The sequence below is a fragment of the Oryctolagus cuniculus genome, chromosome 3 (genome assembly GCF_964237555.1).
Source record: "Oryctolagus cuniculus chromosome 3, mOryCun1.1, whole genome shotgun sequence".
Classification (NCBI taxonomy): domain Eukaryota; kingdom Metazoa; phylum Chordata; class Mammalia; order Lagomorpha; family Leporidae; genus Oryctolagus; species Oryctolagus cuniculus.
This window is the reverse complement of record NC_091434.1, coordinates 7,712,271-7,736,169: the sequence shown is the minus strand read 5'-3', so window position 1 is coordinate 7,736,169 and position 23,899 is coordinate 7,712,271. Positions and strand designations below refer to the sequence as shown.

The window sequence follows — 23,899 nt, the reverse complement described above, 5'->3', positions numbered from 1 at the left end:
TGAGACGTTTTAGGTTATATACGTTTGACCACAAAAAACAAAACAAAACAAAAAAAACACACCCAAAACACAAAAACAAAACCCTCAGTTGCAATGCAAGTAATCTCTTCTGTAATTACACAGAGTTCACTTTAAAAAAATATTTTCTTTATTTATTTGACAGGCAGAGTTACAGAAATGAGAGGGAGAGAGAGAGAGAGAGAGAAAGTCTTCTATCCGCTAGTTCACTCCCCAACTGGCTGCAATGGCTGGAGCTGGGCCAATCTGAAGCCAGGAGCCAGGAGTTTCTTCCAGGTCTCCCATGCAGGTGCAGGGGCCCAAGGACTTGGGCCATCTTCCTCTGCTTTCCCAGGCCATGGCAGAGAGCTGGATGGGAAGAGGAGCAGCCAGGACTAGAACTGATGACCACATGGGTTGCTGGCCCAGCAGACAGAGGATTAACCTACTGCACCACAACGCCAATCCCCGGAGCTCACTTTTAATGTGGGATTTGGACATGGTGTTGAAGGAACCCTGATCCATGTCCTACTGTCCCTGGACGTGTTGTGGGAGATGGTGACCGCACACCTTCTGGGGTGGGGGCATAAGTGATGGAGAGAGCACAAACCCTGGGCTCACCTGGGCTCGGGATCTGGGACTCAGACCCCACCCCACAGTTCAGTTGTGCACCACACAGAACCAGCACTAGGGGGCAGCAGAGAGCTGGGCTTCTGGGTACTCTCAGCCTGGCCAGGACGCCCCTCCAGCCCCCTGCCCTGGCCGGAGGGCTGGCTTTCAGAAGATGGTGCCATTTCTCTGATGGAAACTGCCAGGAAAGCCCGGGTGTTTCTCCAGCTTATTCCAGCGGGACAGTCACGGCAGCTCAGTTTTTACGTTTAACCCACTCCATCCTCTGAAATGTGTCTTGAGTGTCTCTGTAGCCAGTCTGTGGCTAATAAGGGGATAATAAACTCAAATCTATTGTAGCAAAGTATCACTTTAAGACTTTCACCAGTTGTTCATCATGCTGACATCTTTGAGAGCCTAGGGAGGGGCCGACGCTGTGGCACAGCAGGTTAAGACCCCAGACTGCAGCACAGGCATCCTTTATGGGCGCTGGTTCTAGTCCCAGCTGCTCCACTTCTGATCCAGCTTCCTGCTAACGTGCCTGGGAAAGCAGTGGACGATGGCCCAAGTCCATGGGCACCAGCAGCCACGTGGGAAACCCGGAAAAGCTCCTGGCTCCGGGCACTGTGGCCATTTTGGGGGTGAACCAGCAGACTTGTGGAAAGACGGAATTAACAGCTAAGTTTAGGGGTAGGCGTTGGGCTTCAACGGTTAAGACATCGAAGGACACCCACGTTCCGCACCGGAGTGACTGGGTTGGGAGTGGAGGCTTCTGACGCCCTGAGAGGCAGCAGGTGATGGCTCAAGTACTCGGGCTCCCACCACAAAGGAGACCTGCACTGAGCCCCAGCTCCTGGCTTCAGTCTGGCCCAGCCCTGGTTTTGCGGGCATTTGGGCAGTGAACCAGTGGATGGGAACTCTCGCTGCTTCTTTTTCTACTTTTCAAATAAATAAACAATTTTTGAAAAAAATGTTAATTTGGATGCCAAAAAATTTTGAAATCCATGTAGTTTTTCATAAAATGATTTTCCATGAACTTTTTGAAAACCCTTCAGATATACATATTTCAAAATATAATGCACCAAAATAAGTTTATCTTTAAAAACTCTTTCTAGAAGAGTAAATAACATGGTTTTTAGAATATATATTTATTGCATTTATTTGCAATGATGAGTTACAGAGAGAGAGAGAGGGAAAGAGAGAGATCTTCTACCCACTGGTTCATTCCCCAAATGGCTGTAACAGCCAGAACTAGGTCAGACTAAAGTCTGGGTCCTAGAACTTCATCTTGCTCTCCCACATGGGTGGCAGGACCCAAGTACTTGGGCCATCTTTCCAGGCACGTTAGCAGAGAGCTGGATGGGAGAAGCTGGGTGCTCATACGGGATGCCGGTGTCACAGGCAGCGACTTGGCCCACTGTGCCCAATGTTGGCACCCACGTGGGTCTTAGTTGTATATTTATTTGAGAGGCAGACTTACAAAGAGCGAAACAGAGAGCACTCTCATCCACTGGTCTGTTTCCCAAATGCCCTGAACCTGGAGCCAGAAACTCAATCCAAGTCTCCCCTGTGGGTGTCAGGAACTCAGTTACTCGAGCCACCACTGCTACTTCCCGTGTCCACGATAGCAGGAGCTGGAATCCAGAGCCAAGACAGACTCCAGCACTCTGGGAAGGGCTGCAGGCACCTCAGTGTCCTGCTAGACCAAACAGCTCCTCTCTGTGAGCCTTCTGCAGAGCCCTCTTGCTGAAAAGGTTACATGGTACAGATAGGAGCAACCTGAGAAGACCACTCTGTACAAAGCAGTGACAGTCACAGGTCTCCCCTGAGATGCTGGGTACAATTAGCCACCTCTGTGTAACAGACACCTCAAAACCAAGCAGTTTAAAGCAGCTGCTATTATTATTCTATTTGGCTGTGCTCAGCTGGGTGGTTCTTCTGCTGGTCTCCCCTGGTTCACCCTGTGGCTGCAGTTGGCTGGCAGGTGAGTTGTAGCTGACTGGTCCAGGTCCCACATGACCTCACTTAGAGTTCTGTGGTTGGCTGGGCTGATGGGGACACTCCAGGCCATGTTACTCTCACCATCAAGTGGGCCAGACTTCTTCAGCTGACAGCTGGGCTCCCACAGGATCACGAGAGCCCAGGCACCAGTGCACAGATGTTGTTAACGTCTCTGTCCATATTGTGTTCTCTAATGTCCCCTTCACCCAAGGGAGTCACACAGACAAGCCCTGACTCAGGGAGTGGAGGAAATAGACTTCAAAATGAGCAGCAAAATGTTCTGGGCTTCAAAAACCATAGCTAGGGGGTTGGCACTGTGGCATAGCCAGTTAAGCTGCTGCCTGCAATACCAGCATCCAGATGGGCACCAGTTCAATTTCCATCTGCTCCACTTCCAATCCAGCTCCCTACTAATGCACTTGGGAAAGCAGCGAAAAATGGCCCATGTGCTTGGGCTCCTGCACCCATGTGGGAGACCTGGAAGAAGCTCCTGGCTCCTGGCTTCAGTCTGCCCCAGCTCTGGCTGTTGAGGCTATTTCGGGGTGAACCAGTGGATGGAAGACCTCTATTTCTGTCTCTCCATCTCTCTCTTTGTAACTTTTTGTTTCAAATAAAATAAATAGATCTTAAAAACAAACAAAAAACTGAGCTAAGAGTGGGTGTTTGGCCTAGTGGCTAGCCACTGTCCCATACCAGAATGTTGGGTTGAATCCCAGCTCCAACTCCTGGTAATATTTTCTTAAAAAGATCTATTTTTTTTTATTTGAAAATCAGAGTTACAGAGAGAGGCATAGACAGATGGAGATCTTCCATCTGCTAGTTCATTCCCTAGATGGCTGCAATGGCCAGCTCTGAGCCAGGCTGAAGCCAGGAGCCAGGAGCTTCCTCCAGGTCTCCTACATGGGTAGCAGGGGCCCAAACACCTAGACCACCTTCTGCTGCTTTCCCGCGCCATTGGCAGGGGGTTGGATCAGAAGCAGAGCAGTTGGGACTTGAACCGGTGCCCATATGGGACACTGGTGTGGGCGCAGGCGCAGCAGCTCTACCCACTATGCTAAGACACCAGCCCCTGTATAACAGCTTCTCGCTAATGCAGACGCAGGGAGGCAGCAGGTGAAGCTTCAAGTAGTTGGTCTCTGTCATTCATGGGTACTCAGACAAAGTTCTGGGCTCCTGGTTCTGCCTGGCCCAGCCCCAGCAACTGTGGGCATCTGTGGAGGGGAGAGCTTTCTCTCCTTCTCCCTGTGTTCGTCTCTAAACTTGGAAAAAAAAAAAAGGCAGCATCTAGAATGTGCTCTCTCCTCTCCTGCCACCTGCCACTGCCAAGGACATCGTTACAGAGGCAGAGAGATGGCAGGCACTCGCCAGCGAGCACTGCCCCCTCGCCGCCCTGGGGCCAAGCTCAAGACAATTAAACGTGTTTCCAGGGCCAGCATTGTGGTGTAGCTGGCAAAGCCACTCCTGTGATGCCAGCATCCTATATGGGTGCTGGTTTGTGTACCGGCCGCTCCGTTTCTGATCCAGCTCCCACTCAGTGGCCTGGGAAGAGCAGCGGAGGATGGTCCCAGTGCTTGAACCCCTTCTGCCCACATAAGAGACCTGGAGGAAGCTCCTGGCTCCTGGCATCAGCTTGACTCAGCTCGGGCCATTGCAGCCATCTGGGGTGTGGACCAGCAGGTGGAAGATCAGTGTGTGTGTGTGTATAAAATTCCGACTTTCAAATACATCTCTTCTTTAAAAATGTGCATTCCCCAGGTATGCGAAGGAGTGCACACCTTGCAGCTGATTGTTTTACATTATAGGAGTTTCGCAGCAAACGCTGGCAGAGGTCTCCTCCTCTCTTCTCCGCGTCTGCCCAGACTCAGCAGAGGAAACAGTGACCCGAATCCCTTCCCCAAGCTGAACTGAATTCATACCAGGGGAAGAAACGCTGGCACCTGTCACAGGCAAGGCGGACTTCCACCACACACCATCGTCCTCTGTCTTGGAGAGTCATTTGCAATCCACCGTCCCTTCTGCAGGCCCGAGGGACTTTTCCCCACACCTGGGTTTGTTCTCAAGCCCACTGAGTTCCTAAACGTAATTTGCTGTGGCCTCCCACTCCTCTACATGGACGTGGGGCCTATCCGCTTCTAAATAATTTGGGGTAGCCTGTGATTCTCCTCTGTGCTGTGATTTTTCTCCTTTTGCACCTTAATAGGTTTGTTCACCTTTTCCCCTATTCAATGTTTTCGTCAGTTTATTCCCGCAAGCTTTCAGAGCGGGCAGAGGGAAATTTCTGGGGGAGCATCAGTCCCCCAAAGTAAGGTGCTGTGGACTGAACTGTCTGCCCCCTACAACTCAAACTTTGCCGCCTTAGCTCCCAACGTGACTGTATTCAGAGATGGGGTTTTAAGGAGGTAGTGAAGATTAAATGAGGTTGTACAGGCAGAGCCTTAATGCAAGAGGATGGGTGTCCTTAAGAGAAGAGATATCAGGCTTGGACAGGTACAGAAAAAGCACCCCACCCACCCACCCAGGATAGTGAGAAGGCTGTAGCCTGCAGGCCAGGAAGGAAGGCCCCCGCAGAAGCCAGCCCCGACGGCGCATCCTCACGCAGCCTCCAGGACTGGGGGAAGATGCCCGTGTGCTGTGTAAGCCCGGGTCTGTGATGGCAGCCCAGGCTGGACAATGCACAGGGTCCCTTGGTTCACTAAGTCTGGGAGACACCGAGGCTGCCCTCCCCACCTTGGGAGCTCCAACGAGCGCTTTGGCCCTTTAAAGGCTCTGCGAAGGTCCTGAGTAAAGGCACCCACAGTTTGACACGGTGCTCCCCAAGCCTGAGGTAGGAAGCCGGAGCGGTGTCCGGCGAGCTGTGCACCAAACTAGACACTCAGTGCTGGGTCTGCTGAGGCCTGAGGCTGCTCACTGTGCGTCTGGCCTTCTGGGCTGTGTGGACGACAGGGCAGTGACGTGGCTCTCAAATCCAACGACACTTTTTTTTTTTTTTTTTTTTTTTGCAAGCAGAGACCTGTCTGGAATCTGTTTTGGATTCTATCTGAGGGCTCCGTCTGGTGCTTGTAGACTCCCAGGGAAGGAGAGAGGGAGGGACACAGCATCACTGTTGCCAGGGCCACTGTGCGGCCAGCCCAGGGCTAGGCAGCTCCGCGAGGGTGGCTCACAGCCCCTGGCAGGCAGAGGTCAGAGCGGGCCCTGGCGTTGGGGGCGGGCTGGAAAAGTTGACCTTCGGGCTGGGGCAGTCAGGGGGTGCATACGCATACGTGGCGTGGGGAGGGCTGAAGGGCCCCTTTGTTTCAGAAGGCGGAGGTGGGAGAGAGGGGCTCCTCGCTCTACTCACTTCCCCACTAGGGCGGTGTTGGGGTGGCCCCAGGAATCTTATTTGCATAAGGAACACGGGCTTGGGGAGGCTGGGAAGAAGGAATGTATTTTAACTTGCAAATCAGTTCTTTTTTTTTTTTTTTTTTTTTTGACAGGCAGAGTGGACAGTGAGAGAGAGAGACAGAGAGAAAGGTCTTCCTTTGCCGTTGGTTCACCCTCCAATGGCCGCCGCGGCCGGCGCGCTGCGGCCGGCGCACCGCGCTGATCCGATGGCAGGAGCCAGGAGCCAGGTGCTTTTCCTGGTCTCCCATGGGGTGCAGGGCCCAAGCACCTGGGCCATCCTCCACTGCACTCCTGGGCCACAGCAGAGGGCTGGCCTGGAAGAGGGGCAACCGGGACAGAATCCGGTGCCCCAACCGGGACTAGAACCCGGTGTGCCGGCGCCGCTAGGCGGAGGATTAGCCTAGTGAGCCGCGGCGCCGGCCGCAAATCAGTTCTAATAATTAAAGTAATATTCACTCCTTGCAGAAACAGATACATGGTCTAAGTTTTAAAATGCACAAAACCCCAAAGAGGAAAACTCACCACGCATCCCACATGGCTGCAGTCTCCACGCTGGCTCCTCCTCTCTTGCTTGACAACTTCTGTCATTGTCTGATTTCAGCCAGGAGCGTCTTCCAGGTCTCCCACGCAGGTGCAGGGCCCAAGCACTTGGGCCATCTTCCACTGTTTTCCCAGGCCATAGCAGAGAGCTGGATCGGAAATAGAGCAGCTGGGACTCGAACCAGCACTCCTATGGGATGCCGGAGTCACAAGGTGGCAGCTTAACCCGCCGGCCACGACACCGGCCGCATGGAACTTCTTTACCAGCTTTTGTATTTAAAAAGCATTTGTCTTGGGTGGGCATTTTGTGCAGCAGTCAAAATGCAGCTCACCTTCTGACCCAGCTTCTTCTTTTTTTTTTTTTTTTCAAAGATTATTTATTTATTTGAAAGGCAGAGTTACAGAGAGACAGAGGCAGAGAGAGAGGTCTTCCATCCGCTGGTTCACTCCCCAGATGGCCGATCCAGATCTCCCATGTGGGTGCTGGGAACCAAGGACTTGGGCCGTCTTCTACTGCTTTCCCAGGCCATAGCAGAGAGCTGGATCGGAAGTGGAGCAGCCGGGATTTGAACTGGCGCCCATATGGGATGTCAGCACTGCAGACTGTGGCTTTACCCACTACACCACAGCGCCAGCCCCCCCCCCCCCCAGCTTCTTGCTGTTGTAGAATTTTGAGAAATGTTACAGCTCTTTTGTGTTCTAACACTTTCTCCCCACTGGGTTCCTGGTCTCCCATCCACGAGGACTTAGGTACACAGCAAGGAAGTGTTAGGTAGGAAGTCAGAAATGTGTGTGACAAAGGCCTAAGGAATTGACATCTGCAGGGGTCCAGCATCCTTCTCAGAGTCCCCATAGCCTTCCAGGTACAGCCCAGTGTCTGCACTTCAGAGGTCCTGCCCAGACCCTGATGACCTTCCAGGGGGTCCTGGCCCTTCTACCCAATAACCATCCTTCCTCTAAGGCAGGGCCAGCCAGGCTTCCCCTGTCTGATAACTTCAGGGGGAAAAGTATTTACATCCAACAAGTCCTTTGTTCTGGGAGGAGAAGAAGAGGCGGGAAGGCAAGACCTATCCCCTTAAAAGCCCCAGCCTAAGTGTGAATTGCGCACTCTCTCTTGTGGCTACATTTTTTCTGTTTTCAGATGGGGGAGCTTTCCCAGATTATATGCTAATAAGGTGAAAGATCTGGAAGCCACTCCGGAAGCAGCTGCCAGAATCACATTTTTTGCATAGAAGCAGCAGGAGGGAGTGAAGCCGTTTTGCCGCGGGAGGTTCGCACAGCGCTCAAACAAGTCCGCAGTGGCCAGGGCCTGGCTGGTGCGACCTCATCCGGTGACTCGGGGGATTGCCCCGGTCCCTCTCCCCCTGCGTGTATCAAGTGTCTCAACCACTGCTGACTTACACCCTGGAAGCAGCAGGTGATGGCCCAGTAGTGGGTCCCTGCCACCCACGTAGGAGACCTGGACTGAATTCTGGGATCCTGGTTTGGGGGCAGCTGTTACAGACATGTGGGGAGTGAGCCAGCAAATGTAAGCGCTCGCTCGCTCTGTGTCTCTCTTCTCTCTTCTCTCTCTCTCTCTCTGCGCTTCTTAAATACAATGAAAATATATTAATGAAATTTAGATCAATTCCAGAGCCAGGTGTTGTGTGCAACAGGCTAGCCCACACTGGGAGCCCCGCACCCCACATCAGAGCGCCTGGCTCGGGTTCTCACTGCGCGGCTTCAGATCCAGCTTCCTGCCAGCGTGATCCTGGGAGGCAGCAGGTGCTCAAGTGTTTGGGTCCCTGCCACCCACACGGAGACCCAGTAGGAGTCCCAGGCTCCCGGCTTTGGTCTGACCCCGCCCCAGCTGTTACAGGCATCTGGGGAGTGAACCAGGGTATAGAAGATCTCCTTCCCTTTCTCTCTCTCTCTCTCTCTCTCTCTCTCTCTCTCTCTCTCTCTCTCACTTTCAAATGAAATGAGAAGAGAAAGTCCCTCTCCTTCCTGGCCTCAGACGTGTGTGTAGTTTGCTTCCGTCGCCCTCTCTCCCGCTGTGTCTCTGCTCGCCCACTCTCTCCTGCTCTCCCCGCCTTAATCTGGAGGGGAAAGTGAGAAGTGAGGCTCAGCACCTCCACCGTTGCCCTCTGTGTCTCCAGGGACCCATAGGGGAAAACACTCCCTGGGGTGGCGGGCGGTTCCGCCCGCCGCCCCAGGACACCTGCACTTACACCAAAACCCTGGCAAACATGCTGCACGAGGAGTGAGGGGTTTACCGCGGAGACCGCAGCACAAACAACCTGAGCCGTCCCCGGAGGCGCTCCTGTTCTCCTCCAGCCCCGGGGCGCCCCGCGGGACGGCCGGCCTCTCCCCCAGCTCACTGCTCCCCTCCAACACTCCAACACGCAGCTTCCAGGGACCCGGGCATCTTCACCGTCACTGCGCCCAACGAGCGGACTCCACCTCGCTCCGGCCCCAGCCCTGCCCCTTCCCGACAGAGCCCTGGCTCTCCTTAGAGGGCAGGGTGGCAGCAGCCTCTGTAACCCGAGAATGCCTTGGGGTCCCAGCCTCTTCCCCCGGGGCCTTATTAAGCGGTTTCTTCCAAACAAATCCAGGGGCTGCTCCAGGAGGAATTCCTGTGCCACCTGCTCCTGCAGCCCTCGCTCTCCTTCCTCTCTTGACGCGGAAAGTTCCAGAAAACATGGAGTCAGGACTGTGACCCCTTCGAGGGCTGCCCTGGGCTCCCAGGGCCCTTTGAGGGGCCCTCCAAGAGGCCTCAGGGGCAGGCAGGAGCCACAGGCATTGCCCTCCACCAGGTGGGCGTGGCCACGGGCTCCGTGGGCAGGGAGGGCCCGATCCCTGGACCTCCCTGGGGTGGCTGCAGCCAGAGCTAGGACCCGTCACAGCAGCTGCAGGAAGAGGGGACCGCTGGGGGAGGGGTGCGCCCCAGCTGTGATCACACGGTGTGTGGAAGCCCGGGTCTGAGCTGGGTCGGCAAGAGTGGGTTGTGCCACGGACGCGGCAGTGGTCGGGCTGTGGCCAGGTGGCCCGGCTCCGAGCCCCGCCCTTCCCACAAAGCCTCAGAGTCCGTGCGCTTGTAAAATAGGATGGCAACAGCACCGGGCTGGGCGCGGCTGCTCAGGGTCAGCCTGGCTGGGTGAAGGAGTGCCTGGGAGGAGTGCCCAGCATGGACGTCTGAGCCTGGGTGCGGTGGCCCCATCATGGCCTGGGAGCAGCGGGTCTCCTGCCCCGAGAGCTGGCCTTGGGCATCGGTCGCTGGTCTTCGGAGTCCGGGAGAAAAATCAGTGCCCCCTCGCCAGCCTCAGGTTTTCAGCCCGAAACTAAGAGCTGCACCCTTGACTTCCACACTCAGCCTGAGCCAGGCTGCCGGCATCTTGAGTCTCAAGGCTTCTCTCCTTCTAGGATCGCATGAGCCAGCCCACCTGAGCCACCCCCCTCTTCCAGCCGTATCCACACCGCGGTGCTGGCTCTCTAGGGAACCCTGACTAACACCCTGGCGCAGAGGGAGGATTAAGCAGGATAGTGGGCAGGGCTTCCGGCTCAGCAGTTGACACACCACTTGGAACACTTGCGTCCCAATATCAGGGTGCTGGGGTTCAAGTCCCGGCTCCTCTCCTGCTTCCAGCCTCCTGCTAAGGCAGCAGTGACCGCTCAAGTGCTTGTGTCCCTGCCCCTCACGAGGCAGACAGAAACGGAGTTCTGGGCTCCTGGCTTCGCCCTGGCCCGGCTCTGGCTGTTGCAGCCTCTCGGGGAGTGAACCAGCGAATAGAAGATGTCTCCCTCTCCATGTGTCTCTTTCTCTGTCTTTCAAATAAATAAATGAAAATTAAGAAATAGAACAGCACAGCGTTGGTAGCGAGGAGCCAGTGGTTGGTCACCGTTGTCATGAGCTATCAGCTCCCTGGGGCTGCAGCAGTGAACGCCCACGGGTGGGGGGATGCACACAGAGGGACAACAGAGGTGGACCACAGCGGGTCTCCCCCACAGTTCTGGAGGCCGGAAGCGGAAATGAAGGCACCGGCAGGGCTGTGCCCCCACAGAGGCTCCACTCCCACCTCCTCTCCTAAGACGCGAGTCATCAGATCGAGGGTCCGGGTTTGGGGCGATCTCTTCATCAGGTTCCTTAACCACTTTCCCTGGAACAAGGTCGCATGCGCAGCTTCCGGGGTTGAGGACACGGGTGCATCTCTCGGGGCCACGATGCCGCCCATCTCAGACGCCAGCTGACTGGGTTGGTTCACCAGTGGGGGCGGGGGGAGGGGGAGGTGATGACAGCTGATGCCCTTTAAAGTGAGCGTTTCAAGGCTCAGCCCACTGGGACGGCTTGATCTGTGGTTGAGTGGCTGTGCCAGGGAGGAATCTGAGGGCAGGAGTGGGAGGGAGCCAGTGGGCGGGATTTGTGGACTGATATGGGCGGAGGCCGTGGGATGGAGAGGTCTGAAGCCCAGGGCAGCAGGGCGGTGGCCCTGGCAGCAGAGGAGCTGGGTGCAGAGCCCCACGGCTCAGCTTCCCTAGTGATTTTCAGGCTGGGGTAGGTGTTTGTTTGTTTGTTTGTTTTTCCTTGACAGGCAGAGTGGACAGTGAGAGAGAGAGAGACAGAGAGAAAGGTCTTCCTTTTGCCGTTGGTTCACCCTCCAATGGCCACCGCACCGCACTGATCCGAAGCCAGGAGCCAGGTGCTTCTCCTGGTCTCCCATGGGGTGCAGGGCCCAAGCACTTGGGCCATCCTCCACTGCACTCCCTGGCCACAGCAGAGAGCTGGCCTGGAAGAGGGGCAACCGGGACAGAATCCGGTGCCCCGACCGGGACTAGAACCCGGTGTGCCGGCGCTGCAAGGCAGAGGATTAGCCTAGTGAGCCGCGGCGCCAGCAAGGAGTAGGTGTTTCTTCAGGTGCCTTGTACTGGAGGGAGCAGAAAGCCTTGGCTCACCTTGCTGAGAGCACTTGGAAACAACTCCCCTCCCATCACAGGACGTCTGATGGCTTAGGTGGCTACAAGTGCAGGGATCACGGCTGGGGTGGATTCCTAAAACCGAAGTCTGAACGCCTGATGCGCAGCAAGCCGATTACCGACACCCCAGGTGGTGGAAGAAGCTTGGCTTTATCTGCAACGCTCTGAGCGAGAAGTCAGGCAGCTGTCGCTCAATTTCCAAACTCCCCGAGGAGTAAAGAGTAAAGTGGGAGTCACTGGCTTGTGTGAGAGTCGCTGTCTGGCCCACAGTGCTCATGGCCCTCGGCTGATTGGCCTGGGACGGGCCAATGTGCTTCTTTTGTAAGGGCAAAGTGGGCTCTGTCTGGGGTCTGCCTGCAGATGGGTGTTAGTTGTTTGATCAGAGTTGTTTGATCGGAGTAGTTAGCAACGGGGTGATGTTAGCAGAACAGGGGTGAGTGTTGGGGCACAGTGAGCTAAACCACCTCTGGGCACGCCTGTATCCCGTGTCAGAGTACCTGCGGTTGGGTCCTGCTAACAAGACTGGGAGGCATCTGTTGATGTTGTGGCTTAGCGGGTAAAGCCACTGCCTGAGAAGCCATCATCCCATATGGGCATCGGTTCGAGTCCCGGCTGCTCTACTTCCGAGCCAGCTCTCTGCTATGACCTGGGAGAAAACAACAGAAGATGACCCAACTGCTTGGGCCCCTGCTACCCATGTGGGAGAACCAGAGAAGTTCCTGGCTTTGGCCTGGCCCAGCCCTGGCCATTGCAGCCATCCGGGGAGTGAACCAGCGGATGGAAGATCTCTGTTTCTGCTTTTCTCTCTGTAACTCTGACTTTCAGAATAAATAAATAAAACTAAAAGAGAGAGAGAGAGACTGGGAGGCAGCAGGCGGCTGCTTAAGTTCCTGGGATTTCTGCCTCCCATGGGGGAGACCCGGATGGAGCTCCTCCAGCTGCATTTGAGTAGTGACCATGGAATGAAGACCACTGTCTCTCTGTCTCTGTCTCTCTGCTTTTCAAACATAAAAATTAATCTAAAAAAAAAAAAAAAACAGGAGTGATCGCTGAATTCTGAGTCTGTTTCGGGCTGGCCAACGTCACTCCCTTAATTTAGGGAGTTAATCTTTAGCAAAGGGAAGACAGAGAAACTGGAAGTGAGGGAGACCAATGGGCTGATAGAGTTGACGGCAAAGGCATGGGGGGGCTCCACTTCCTTTCTCTGCTGCCTCTGGCTTCACTCCTCTCCATGGGGGGCTTCTTCTGGGGGCTTGGGTGTCTTCGTGGTCCCAGGAAGCCCAGCTAGCCGTGACTGTGTATAGCTGCAGAGTGGAGGACCATGTCTTCCTGGGTCTGCTAACGTGAGAAAGCCCCCAGTGTCCCCAGCAAACCCCGTCTTCATCTCATGACTCCGTAGCCGGGAGCGCATCAAGGTCTGAACCAGTGACTGCCCTGAAAATGGCTTAGTCCACTGGGGCCCACCGGTGGAGCTGGACTGGCGCCAGGTCCCCTGAAATGCTGGGCCACTAGTTCAAGAAAACCTGGTGTTTAAGAACTGGATGAGAAAGGTAAAAGGGGGGGGGGGGGCGGCACTGTGGCATAGCAGGTAAAGCCACCACCTGCAGTGCCAGTTCCATAAGGGTGCCAGTTCAAGTCCCTGCTGCTCCACTTCCCATCCAGCTCTCTGCCGCGGCCTGGGAAAGCAGTAGAAGATGACCCAAGTCCTTGGGCCCCTGCACTCACATGGGAGACCGGGAAGAAGCTCCTGGCTCCTGGCTTCAGATCGGTGCAGCTCCGGCTATTGCTGGGGAGTGAACCAGCGGATGGAAGACTCTCTCTCTCTCTCTCTCTCTCTCTCTCTCTCTCTGCCTCTCCTTCTCTGTATAACTCTTTCAAATAAATATTTAAAAAAAAAAATAAGAGGTAAAGGGGCTGAGAGACCAGAGGAAGAGGCAGATAAACCTAGGATTACACAGAGTATCAAATATCAGAGGTGGGGGGGGAGGGACAGAAGTGTAGTCTTGGGCAGTGGAAAGACGGAGGGTTCCCCACACCCCAAGGCAGTAGGAAGAGATTTATGTGCTAAGCTGGACAAAGGTGGCGTGCGCGTGGCCAGCCAACTCATACCTGGCCTTGCTCAAGTAGTGTTACATTCTGAACAGCAGCGCCAGGACGATACGCTCGGCCAGCCACCTTAACTGCTTTGTTTATCCCATAGGGTTTGGGATGGGTGCCAGGGTCACCTAGTGGGCCAAGATGGTGATTGCAACCAAGGTGGCTGTGGTCGCATCCAACTGGGCCCCCGGCCACAAAAGTGGGATTATGTGCAGGGAGGACAGGGTATGGCTTGTTGCTGGGCACCCAGGCCTCTGAGATGGTGGAGCGGCAGCACGCGGGCTCGGCGTCCGCAAGGCCAGCGCCCAGACTGTTGCCCGGGGCAACGCCGGCTGGAGTCTAGTGAAGTTTCTACCAAACCCTGACGTAGTTTCCCTTTGAGAACGGAATTTCTGACCCAGGCCCACTGGTTTAAACAGGTGAGATCCAAGATGGCTGCCAACATGACCTCTACTCTCCTTGGAATCTCATTTCTGTGCAAACACTCACTCCACTGGCACCATGACAATAGACAGGTGTCACAACAGTGGCAGAAGAGACCATAAGACTAAAAGAAGGCAGCTCCCGGGCCCCAAGAAGGACACTGAGCCTCCTGTGGAAAACCATGACTGCTCCCCCCATTCCTGTTGCCCCCCCACCCCCACACGTGACGACTCGTCTCCAGCACGCGGAGAGGTTGATTCACCTGCTGGATTCTCGCCTCTCCGTAGCTCGTGCTGCTTACGCTCAGCTTCAGCTTCATCATTGGCTTTGGGACAGCAGATAGACAAAGGACCAGCTTTTGGGGTCCCTCACCCCTAAGGAAAGTGGGTAACAAAATGAGAGGCCACACGCTCAGGGGAAGCCTCCCAGGAGTAGGTGGGAGGGCTCCTGTGCACGGCCAGGCCATGGTAGCTCCATGGAAAAAGGTGTGGTGAGGCCTAACTTCCTGGCCAGGGTTGGCATTCAAAGGCGGGGACTGAGTTCGGGTCTCAGACACCCACTACATCCTGTCCGGGAAGAAGCAGTGCCCAGGAACCTCCTCCCCGCCGCCTGTTCCCCTCCCCCATTCTCTGATACGGGTGCTCGTAAGTGTAAGAAACTGTGATGGGGGGGGGGAGGGGCTGGGGGAAGCAGCCTTCTGCTGGGAGAATCTTCTGCTCAAACAGCGTGCGCGGGGTCCAGTCCAGCCTCTGCCCTGACCACTCCAGGTTCCTCTGTAAGATGGGGGTGAAAATGTTAGATCTCTAAATCCCCTCCTAGCTCTGGAGAGCAGATGTTTCCTTCAAGGGAATCCTGAGCTCACTTGGGGAAAAAAAAAAAAAAGCCCTTGAAAGGACAAGTTATTCATAAACCCCGATGGCAGGCAGCCTGCCACAAGACAGATCATCACCATCATCACTATCGTCATCCTGTCCGTGACCATCACCACCATCTTCATCCTGTCCATCACCATCACCATCACCATATCATCGTTCTGTCCATCATCATCACCGTCATCATCTCATCCCGTCCATCATTATCACCATTGCCATAATCACACTATGATCCTATCTCTCACCATCACCACCATCATCACCATCTTCATCCTGTCCGTCACCATCACCATCTTCATCCTGTCCGTCAGCAGCAACACCATTGCTATCACCATCATCACCGTCTTCATCCTGTCCGTCACCATCACCATCTTCATCCTGTCCATCACCATCACCATCACCATCATCACCATCACAATCATCATATCACCATCATCACCATATCATCATTCTATCACCATTTCCATCCTGTACAACAACCCGAGGGCACTGTTGCATCAGAAGAGTTCACCTCCACCATCTCCTTGTCTTCTCACCTCAGTGCTACTGGTAGAGTTTGGTTTTCCTGGACAACAACCAGTTCTCCAATTCTCCACCACTAACTGGGTGCCCAAAATCCCATTCAGAGTTAGTGCAGTCCCCACAGGTTAAGGGCTCAGCCCCACTTCTGCAACCAGCCCCAGAAGGGGTCCCCTGACCACCTGCCCTTCTATCCAGCCATTCCCAAGTTGAATAATGTGCTATGATGACTCACAGATCTCAGGAACTTCTACTTCCAAGTACAGGTTATATGAAAGATGCAAATGAACAGCCAGATGAAGGGGTGCACAGGGCCAGGCCTGCAGGGATCCTGAGTATGGGAGCCTCTGTCCCCTATGGAGTCATTGGCCACCTCCCAAGACACAGAGGTGTGTAGCAACCTGGGCACTCGCCAGACCGTGTTTCTTGAAAGTTTTCATTGATGTTTCGTTATGGAGGCATGCCTGATTAATTACAGGCAGGGGCAGGAAGGTGGGGAGGGGGCACTGCAAGTCCCACCAACTCCTGGGCAAGTGGTCCTTGCTTCCTCACTGACCAGCCCCCATCCTGAACTCTCTGGGGACCCTGCCACGAGTCAACCCCATCAGCCTGAGCTGAGGTTGGGCCAAAGGGATTTCTGGTGCAAAACAAAGGTATTCCTACCACTGGAACATCCCCGATTTTAGGAGCTTTGTACAGGGAACTGGGGACACACCAGATAAACACATTTTATTCTACTGCAGGCAGGGGCTATCGTTGGCTACATTTTTCAGGTGGGAGATTAATATCGCAGGCACAGAGATGTTAAATAACTCACCCTAGGGTGCACAGCTAGTTACAGCAATAGCAAAATTTGAACCCAGACAGCCCAGCTCCAAGGGCCACCCATTAGCCAAGGACACCCCATGGCCTGGTGTGCAGGACTCTGGGGAGGGAATCATGAGCACAGCCTTTCTCCAAACGTGGCCCTGAAGTGTCCCTGCAGAGGGCAAGGCACACAGCCCCCTCCCCAGGACAAAGAGTGTCACTGGACTCAGCTGGGAGCTGAGAAAGCTCTGACCGGGAGCTGCTTCCTGGTGCCAATGTTCCCACCAAGGCTGACGTCCCCGACTGCAGCGTTGGAAGCGTGGGCACAGTCAGCCGGTGCCAGCCAAGTGCACCACCCGGGGGCAGCCCTCTCGGCCTGCAGGGTTCCTGGTGCTCCGGCAGGTCCGCGGTGAGGAGACAGCTACCTCCAGCTTGGGTGCCTGATTCCAACAGCAACACCCAGCCAGGCAGAAGCTTCCGTCCAGGGGATTGGGCTTGACCTAGAGCCCGGCCTGAGCAGATGGCCTTGTGTCTTTCCAGCTTGGTGGGCAGACCACCTGTGGCTGCCCATGTCGCACCCTGAGGCCACAGCTCTGTCCTCACCAGGAAGCCTCGCACCTGTTCAAGCTCAATCAAAGGCATCTGCCGTTGCTCCCACCTCAGCTGTGCATTTAACCTCCTGGCGGCTAATTTACTACTGTTATTTTTAAAAGATGTATTTATTCATTTGGAAGTCAGAATTACAGAGAAAGAGGGAGAGAAACAGAGAGAGATCTCCCATCTGCTGGTTCACTCCCCAGATGGCCACCACGGGCAAGGTTGGGCCAAGCCAAAGCCAGGAGCCAGGAGCCAGGAGCTTCCTCCAGGTCTCCCACGTGGGTGCAGGGAACCAAGCACTTGGGCCACCTCCCCTGCTTTCCCAGGCATTAGCAGGGAGACTGATCAGAAGAGAAGCAGCTGGGACTTGAACCAACGCCCACATGGGACACTGGCTTTGCAGCTTTACCCACTGCGCCATAGTGCTGGCCCCTGGGGGCTGTTTTATCCAGCATCTCTGTGTGTTTCAAGGATCTGATTGTGTGTGTGTGTGTGTGAGAGTGTATGAGTATGTGTGTGAGTGTGTGTATGTGTGAGTGTATGTGAGTGTGTGTGAGTGCACTGTGTGAGTGTATGAGTATGTGTGTGTGAGTGTGAACATGTGTGAGTGTGTGAGAATGTGAGCATGTGTGAGTGTGTGTGTGAGAATGTGAGCATGTGTGAGTGTGTGTCTGTGTGTGAGAGTGTATGAGTGTGTGTGAGTGTGTATGAGTGTATGAGTATGTGTGTGTGAGTGTGAACATGTGTGAGTGTGTGTATGTGTCTGTGTGGGTGTATGTGTGTGTGAGTGTACTGTGTGTGACTGTATGAGTATGTGTGTGTGTGTCTGTGTGTGTGAGTGCACTGTGTGAGTGTATGTGTGTGTGTGAGTGTGAGTGTATGGGTATGTGTGTGAGTGTGTTTTGTGTGTGAGAGTGTGATCATGTGTGAGTGTGTGAGTGTGTGTGAGAGTGTATGAGTGTGTGTATGAGTATATGTGTAGGTGTGTGAGTGTATGAGTATGTGTGTGAGTGTGTGAGTGTGAGCATGTGTGAGTGTGTGAGTGTGTGTGAGAGTGTATGAGTGTGAGTGTGTATGAGTGTATGTGTAGGTGTGTGTGTGAGTGTATGTGTTGTGAGTGTGTTGTGTGTGAGAGTGTGATCATGTGTGAGTGTGTGTGAGAGAGTGTATGAGTGTGTGTATGAGTATATGTGTAGGTGTGTGTGTGTATGAGTATGTGTGTGAGTGTGTGAGTGTGAGCATGTGTGAGTGTGTGAGTGTGTGTGAGAGTGTATGAGTGTGAGTGTGTATGAGTGTATGTGTAGGTGTGTGAGTGTGTGTGTGAGAGAGTATATGAGTGTGTGTGTATGAGTGTGTGTGTGAGAGTGTATGAGTATGTGTGTGAGTGTGTGCTGAGACAGCAGGCTTCCCACTCCATCACCAGCACGCTTAGGGGAATTTGTTTAAAGGTGCTTTTTTAATTGTATTTTTATAATTGTCGAGGTATTTATTTATTTACTTTTTGAGAGAGAGAGAGAGCATCCACCCACAGGTTCATTCCCCAGCTGCAATGACTCCGGCTGGCTCTGGAGCCAGAGCTGAGAACGGAGTCGGGTCTCCCCCAGGGCGGCAGGGACCCATCCACAGAGTCACCCTCACATGCTGCTTCCCAGGTCTGCGTGGCCGGAAGCTGGAACCAGGATCAGAGCCAGGCATGGAACCAGGTATTCCAAGACCCAGAATACCAGTTAGGAGACTTAAACAGCCAGTCCAAATGCCCACCATGGCAATATTTACTTATTATTATTTGCTTATATCTATTTTCTGGTGTTAACAAGAATCTGAACCTCCTCTAAACATTTTTTCCCTAAAGATTCATCTATTTTTTTAAAGCAGAGTTAAAAGAGAGAGAAGGAGAGACAGAGAGATCTTCCATCCACTGGTTCACTCCCCAAATGGCCATAACAGTCAGGGCTGGGCCAATCCAAAGCCAGGAGCTAGGAGCTTCTTCTGGGTCTCCTACTCAGGTGCAGTGGCCCAAGCACTCGGGCCATCTTCCACTGCTTTCCCAGGCTCATTAGCAGAGAGCTGGATTGGAAGTGGAGCAGCCGGGATGTGAACTGGCATCTGTATGGGATGCCAGTGCTTCAGGCCACGGCTTTGACCCACTGAGCCACAGCATCAGCCCCTCCTGTAGACACTGGGCCGCATTTCTGCCGGGCTTTCACCAGGAAGCCGAGGTTCGTTCACACTTCTGCAGTCACCGTTGGAGGACTTTGCTTCCCACCCAGCATCTGGTTCACCTGTTTTGGGAACAGCAGCACAGCTCTCCTTTGGGAAAACCACGCCCTCTGCTGGCGGGGGGGGGGGTGCATCGTGTCCCCACGTCCCCACTGCAGGGGAGTGACTCAGGCCTGAGCACTCGGGATGGTGTGCCCCAGGCTGCAGGGACGCGTCACAGATGGGCAGCAGCCAGAGAGCCTGTCCTGAGATTTGCTGTCACCACAGAGGACCAAGGAGGGCTTCCAGTGGCTTGAAGCCACTAGGCTGTGTGTCTGGAGCTGTTAGCCACCCCTGTATTGAGGAAATCTTCCCGAATATCCAGCCGTCAGTGAAAAAGATGAGCAGAAAGATAGAGACAGACGGAGACGGCCAGTGAGAGAACTGACTCTTGAAGGCATGTTTGGGAACCCACAAGCAGAACCTGTCCCCTGGACCTTGCAGAGGGACAGGCTGCGTGGGGCAGCGGCTGGGAAGACAGCCTTAGCATGAAGACAGTGCCGCCGACGGCACAGAGCTGGGGCCTGGGTTAGTACAGTGGGCCTCAGAACCCCGTTAACCAGCCAGTCAGTGTACTGAAAATCCCTCCTGGGTGTGAGAGAGCACTGGAGAGCTTAATCCAGACTCAGGGCTCAATCACAGCAAGACCGAGAATTAGCTCCTTATTCCCTCAGCTTCCCCAGGTGTAACATGGGCATCGCAGGCATCGCAGGAGATCTGCAGCTCCCTGGTGCCGTTAGCTGATAAGCCTGGAGGAGCACAGACACAGAGCCCGGAACCTTCCACTGCAGCCGGCTTCTTAACAAAGGCCATCACGCAGGGAGGTGTATGCGGGCTTTTCTGAGCCACACAGATCTTTCCCGGCCTGGTTGAGCAAAAAGAATATGGAGAGGGTTGGTCCTGTGTCATAAGGGGCTGACCCCACAGCCAAAGATGTCCAGGGCTAGGAGAGGCCCAGGCCCTGGCCTCTACAGCTTCCTACTCATTGCCGTAGGGGGACACAGCCCCTGCAGAAAGAGCGGCTGAAGTGGGGTCCGGAAGCCTTGGTGTGGACAGAGAGGTGCTGGTGTGGTCCCTTTATTTTTTATTTTATTTTATTTTATTTTTTTTGACAGGCAGAGTGGACAGTGAGAGAGAGAGACAGAAAGGTCTTCCTTTTGCCATTGGTTCACCCTCCAATGGCCACCGCGGCCAGCACACCGCACTGATCCGATATCTGGAGCCAGGTACTTATCCTGGTCTCCCATGGAGTGCAGGGCCCAAGCACTTGGGCCATCCTCCACTGCACTCCCTGGCCACAGCAGAGAGCTGGCCTGGAAGAGGGGCAACCGGGACAGACTCCGGCACCCCGACCGGGACTAGAACCCGGTGTGCCGGCGCCGCTAGGCGGAGGATTAGCCTAGTGAGCCGCGGCGCCAGCCTGGTGCGGTCCCTTTAAACACGGATTCAAAGCCAGCACCTGTGTCATTTCCTCCCTCGCCAGAGCCACAGCCCCCGTGACCCCTCACGGCTGCACCTGCACCAGCATCCACACCTCCAGCTGTCCCAACACACCTGTTTCTCTCTCCACATTCCTGCAAACTCACCTGCAAAGCGCCCCGCAGACTCAGCCCTCTTGGGCAGCGGCCCAGCAGGTGCATGTCCTTGCTCTGAAGGTACCTGTGACCTCACCGGCTGCCCACAGCCTCCTGTGACCTCACCGCCTGGCCAAGTCAGCCCAGCAGAGCCATGGCCACTCCCCTGAACCACCACAGCTGGCAGAGGGCATAGATGAACACCGAGGCCCCGGGAGAGGCCCAAGCTGCCATCAACCCCCACCATGGCCCTCCCGAGGCCACCCTGGGCAGCGCGGCACACAACAGGTCTGCAGATGGCCCAGCAGCAGGGGCCCAGGGCCAAGACGCCGCCCGTGCAGATGGCTGGTCGGCCCGCAGCGCCACAGCACCCGACAGCCTGCAGGATCTAGACCAGCCCACTTCCCAGGCCACGTCACCATCTGGGGACAAAGACAAGAAGGGAGCTGCTCCAGGTGATGGACAGGAGCCTGCACAGGTCACGTCTCTGCTTCCCCAAGAGCCTGGTGCCCTGCAGGTGCCCGGGAGCCCCCAGAGTCCGGCGTGGGACCAGCTGCCTGAAGACAGGCGGGCGGCTTGGAGTCCCGCGGTCTGGACAAGTGACACCCAGGGCGAGGAAAGGACCCCGCAGACGGCGAGTGTCCTCGGGCAGCTGGAACCGGCTGCAGCCACCCCGGGAGCTAAGGCTCCTTCCGCCCCCGATGCCGACGCTCAGCCCCTGCAGGCCAACAGCCCCAAGGCCTTTGACCCGGACAGCGGGGCTCTGCTGGCCAGTGAGTCCCAGCTGGTGATGGAGGAGGACTCGACGGACAGCTCGAGGGACCTGCAGTTCCAGTCGTTCCCTCCCTCCCCGGGGGGCAGCTCCCCGCCCTCGCCGGGCCCCCGGCAGCGGGGCCTGGGCAGGCCTCTGGACTCGGACCTGTACGAGGCGGACGAGGAGAACGACTACATGCGCTCCATGAGCAGCCTGCTGGGCGGCGGCGAGGGCTCCATCAGCTCCCTGGCCGACCTCCTGGTGTGGTCCGAGTCCACCATGGGCATGGGCATGGCCGTGGGCTTCCTGGCCTCGGGCCACAGCTCCCCCACGGACCTGCTGCACAGCACGGGGCCCAGCCTGCGCTCAGTGTCCAGCATCCTGGGGAACGCCAGCTCGGCCTTCTCGTCCGGGCTGACTTCCGGCACGGGCTCGGCTCTGCGCTCCGTCACCCACGTGCTGGAGACGGTGGAGCGGCGGACGATGGAGGGCATCCGATCCGCCATGCGCTATCTCACCAGTCACCTCCCTCTGCGCCGGGCCCACGCCGGCCCCAACGGCGACTAGACTCCGCCCACTAGACCCTGCCCACGGAACCCCAAAGGACTGGCACACGGCTCTGCACCTCGGACAGCCCTGGGGCCCTGCTGCCTGGCCCGCCCCTGCCCTGGACGGCTCCCGCAACACCCAATAATAAAATCACCGGAGAGCGTTTATTTTCTAAGCGCCAGCCTCACCCGGTGTCCATGCGGTGGGCAGCAGGGCGGATGGACACGAGGGGCTCAGCTGTTCAGGAAGCAGACTGTCCCCTGGGGACTTACGCGTTGTACAAATTTAGGAGCCAGGGGCAAAGCTGCAGAATTAAGAGTGTGGCAGGGCTGGGGGGAGGGTGTTGGGGTCTCAGACCTGCAAAACCCATCCCAGCTGGACCACCACCAGGTAGGTTCCGAAAGAACCCACACCTGGGCCTGCCCCAGGCTGAGCTGGCCCAGCAGGCTGCGGTCACCTCGGTGTGGCTCTGAGAGTCAGTGGAGGGTGGAGGGTGGAGGCGCCAGGTCAGACGGGCGTGTGTCGGGACCTGCGCACCGCCACTTGCCCTATGCCGGCGCCTCACTCTCTCTCTGAGCCTCTGTTCCCCAGCGTGGAACAGACAAGCTTCCCATCCCAGCGGTGCTAGGAGCCAGAGGAGTGGCGCATGCCCCGCACGGAGTCTGGCTCTTTATGAGCACCCACACCGCAGCTGCTGTTATCACCACCCTCCAAGGACTGGAGACGGTGGGACAGTGACCCATGTGAGGGCCACCAACCAGGATGCCTTGGACTAAGGGGGTTCCTGGGATGCAGGGCTTTCAAATTGAAAACTGGGGCTGGCGTTGTGGCCTAGCTGGTTAAGTCGCCACCTGCAATACCTGGATCCCATTTAAGTGCTAGTTCGAGTCCCAGCTGCTCCTGATTCCAGCTTCCTGCTAACACGCAACCTGGGAGGCACCAGTGATGGTTCGGTGGTTGGGTCCCTGCCGCCCATGTGGGAGACCAGGACTGAGTTCCTGGCTCCCGGCTTCAGCCTGGCCCAGCCCCGGCCATTGCAGGCATTTGGGGAGTGAACCAGCAGGGAGAAGTGCTGCCTGTCTTTCTCTGTCTCTCTGCCTTTCAGATAAATAAAACAGAAAACTGCAAACCAGATGAGTTTAGACCTAGGTCTCTTCTTGCAGTACTAACTGTTGTCTTCAAGTCTTGGTATCTCAGAAAGTACTAGCAAAGGCAAAACGTGAGCGCAGGCGAGGGGGAAGCTGCTAGCTCACTTCTCTGAGAAGAACAGAGGGGTATAAGAGAAAAACCGAGGGGCATAAGCTGTTCGGGATCACGGGCAGCTGAGCCGCCACCCTGGAGGCACAGGCTCACTACCCGCCCCGCCTCGCCAGCTGTGTTAGTGGCTGACGTCACCAGCCTGGCCCTTGCTGCAGGTGGCTCACGTAAGGAAGTCAACGCCAGGCCCCAGGGGGCTGTGGAGATGAGCCAGGTGTACCCCGTTTCCTCCAGCAACTGCCACTTCCTGTGGGTGCAGCAAGGACCCACCTCGACAAAGCAAGTTATTGAGGGGCACAGGATGGAGCTGGATCCCAGCAAGAAGGGGCCTCCGACACGCAGAGGCAGACCCCAAGAGAAGGGAGAGGATGCCCCAGACAGAGGCGGCAGCGGGCTGGACGAGGGGCCTGCTGGGCGGCCGATGGGGGAGGGGAGGGCAGACTGGGGCCCCCTGCAGGGCACACAAAGCTGCCAGGTGGACCCCGAAATGGGCTCGTCCATACTTCCCGCCAATATGTTTTGACATTTGCCACATGCCAGGTACTGCTAGACACTGAGTCCACAAAAGGCGACCCGAAGGTCAGAAGGCACAGAAACCAAATCCAAGCCATGTAAGGAAACGGATGGTGTGGCGGACATTGTGGTCCAGCCCGTTAAGGTGCCGCTTGCGACACCAGCATTCCACATCTGAGTGCTGGCTCCAGACCCAGCTG

At 55.8% G+C, this 23,899-nt stretch overlaps 1 protein-coding gene across 1 annotated transcript; it reads left to right on the top strand.

The window, feature by feature from the left end:
* The first annotated feature begins 20,726 nt into the window (after nt 1-20,726).
* On the top strand, nt 20,727-22,104 carry TEX44 (testis expressed 44). The gene has a single exon (XM_002712450.5). The coding sequence runs from the start codon at nt 20,823-20,825 to the stop codon at nt 21,945-21,947; it is 1,125 nt and encodes a 374-aa protein (XP_002712496.3). The 5' UTR covers nt 20,727-20,822; the 3' UTR covers nt 21,948-22,104.
* The last annotated feature ends 1,795 nt before the right edge of the window (nt 22,105-23,899 follow it).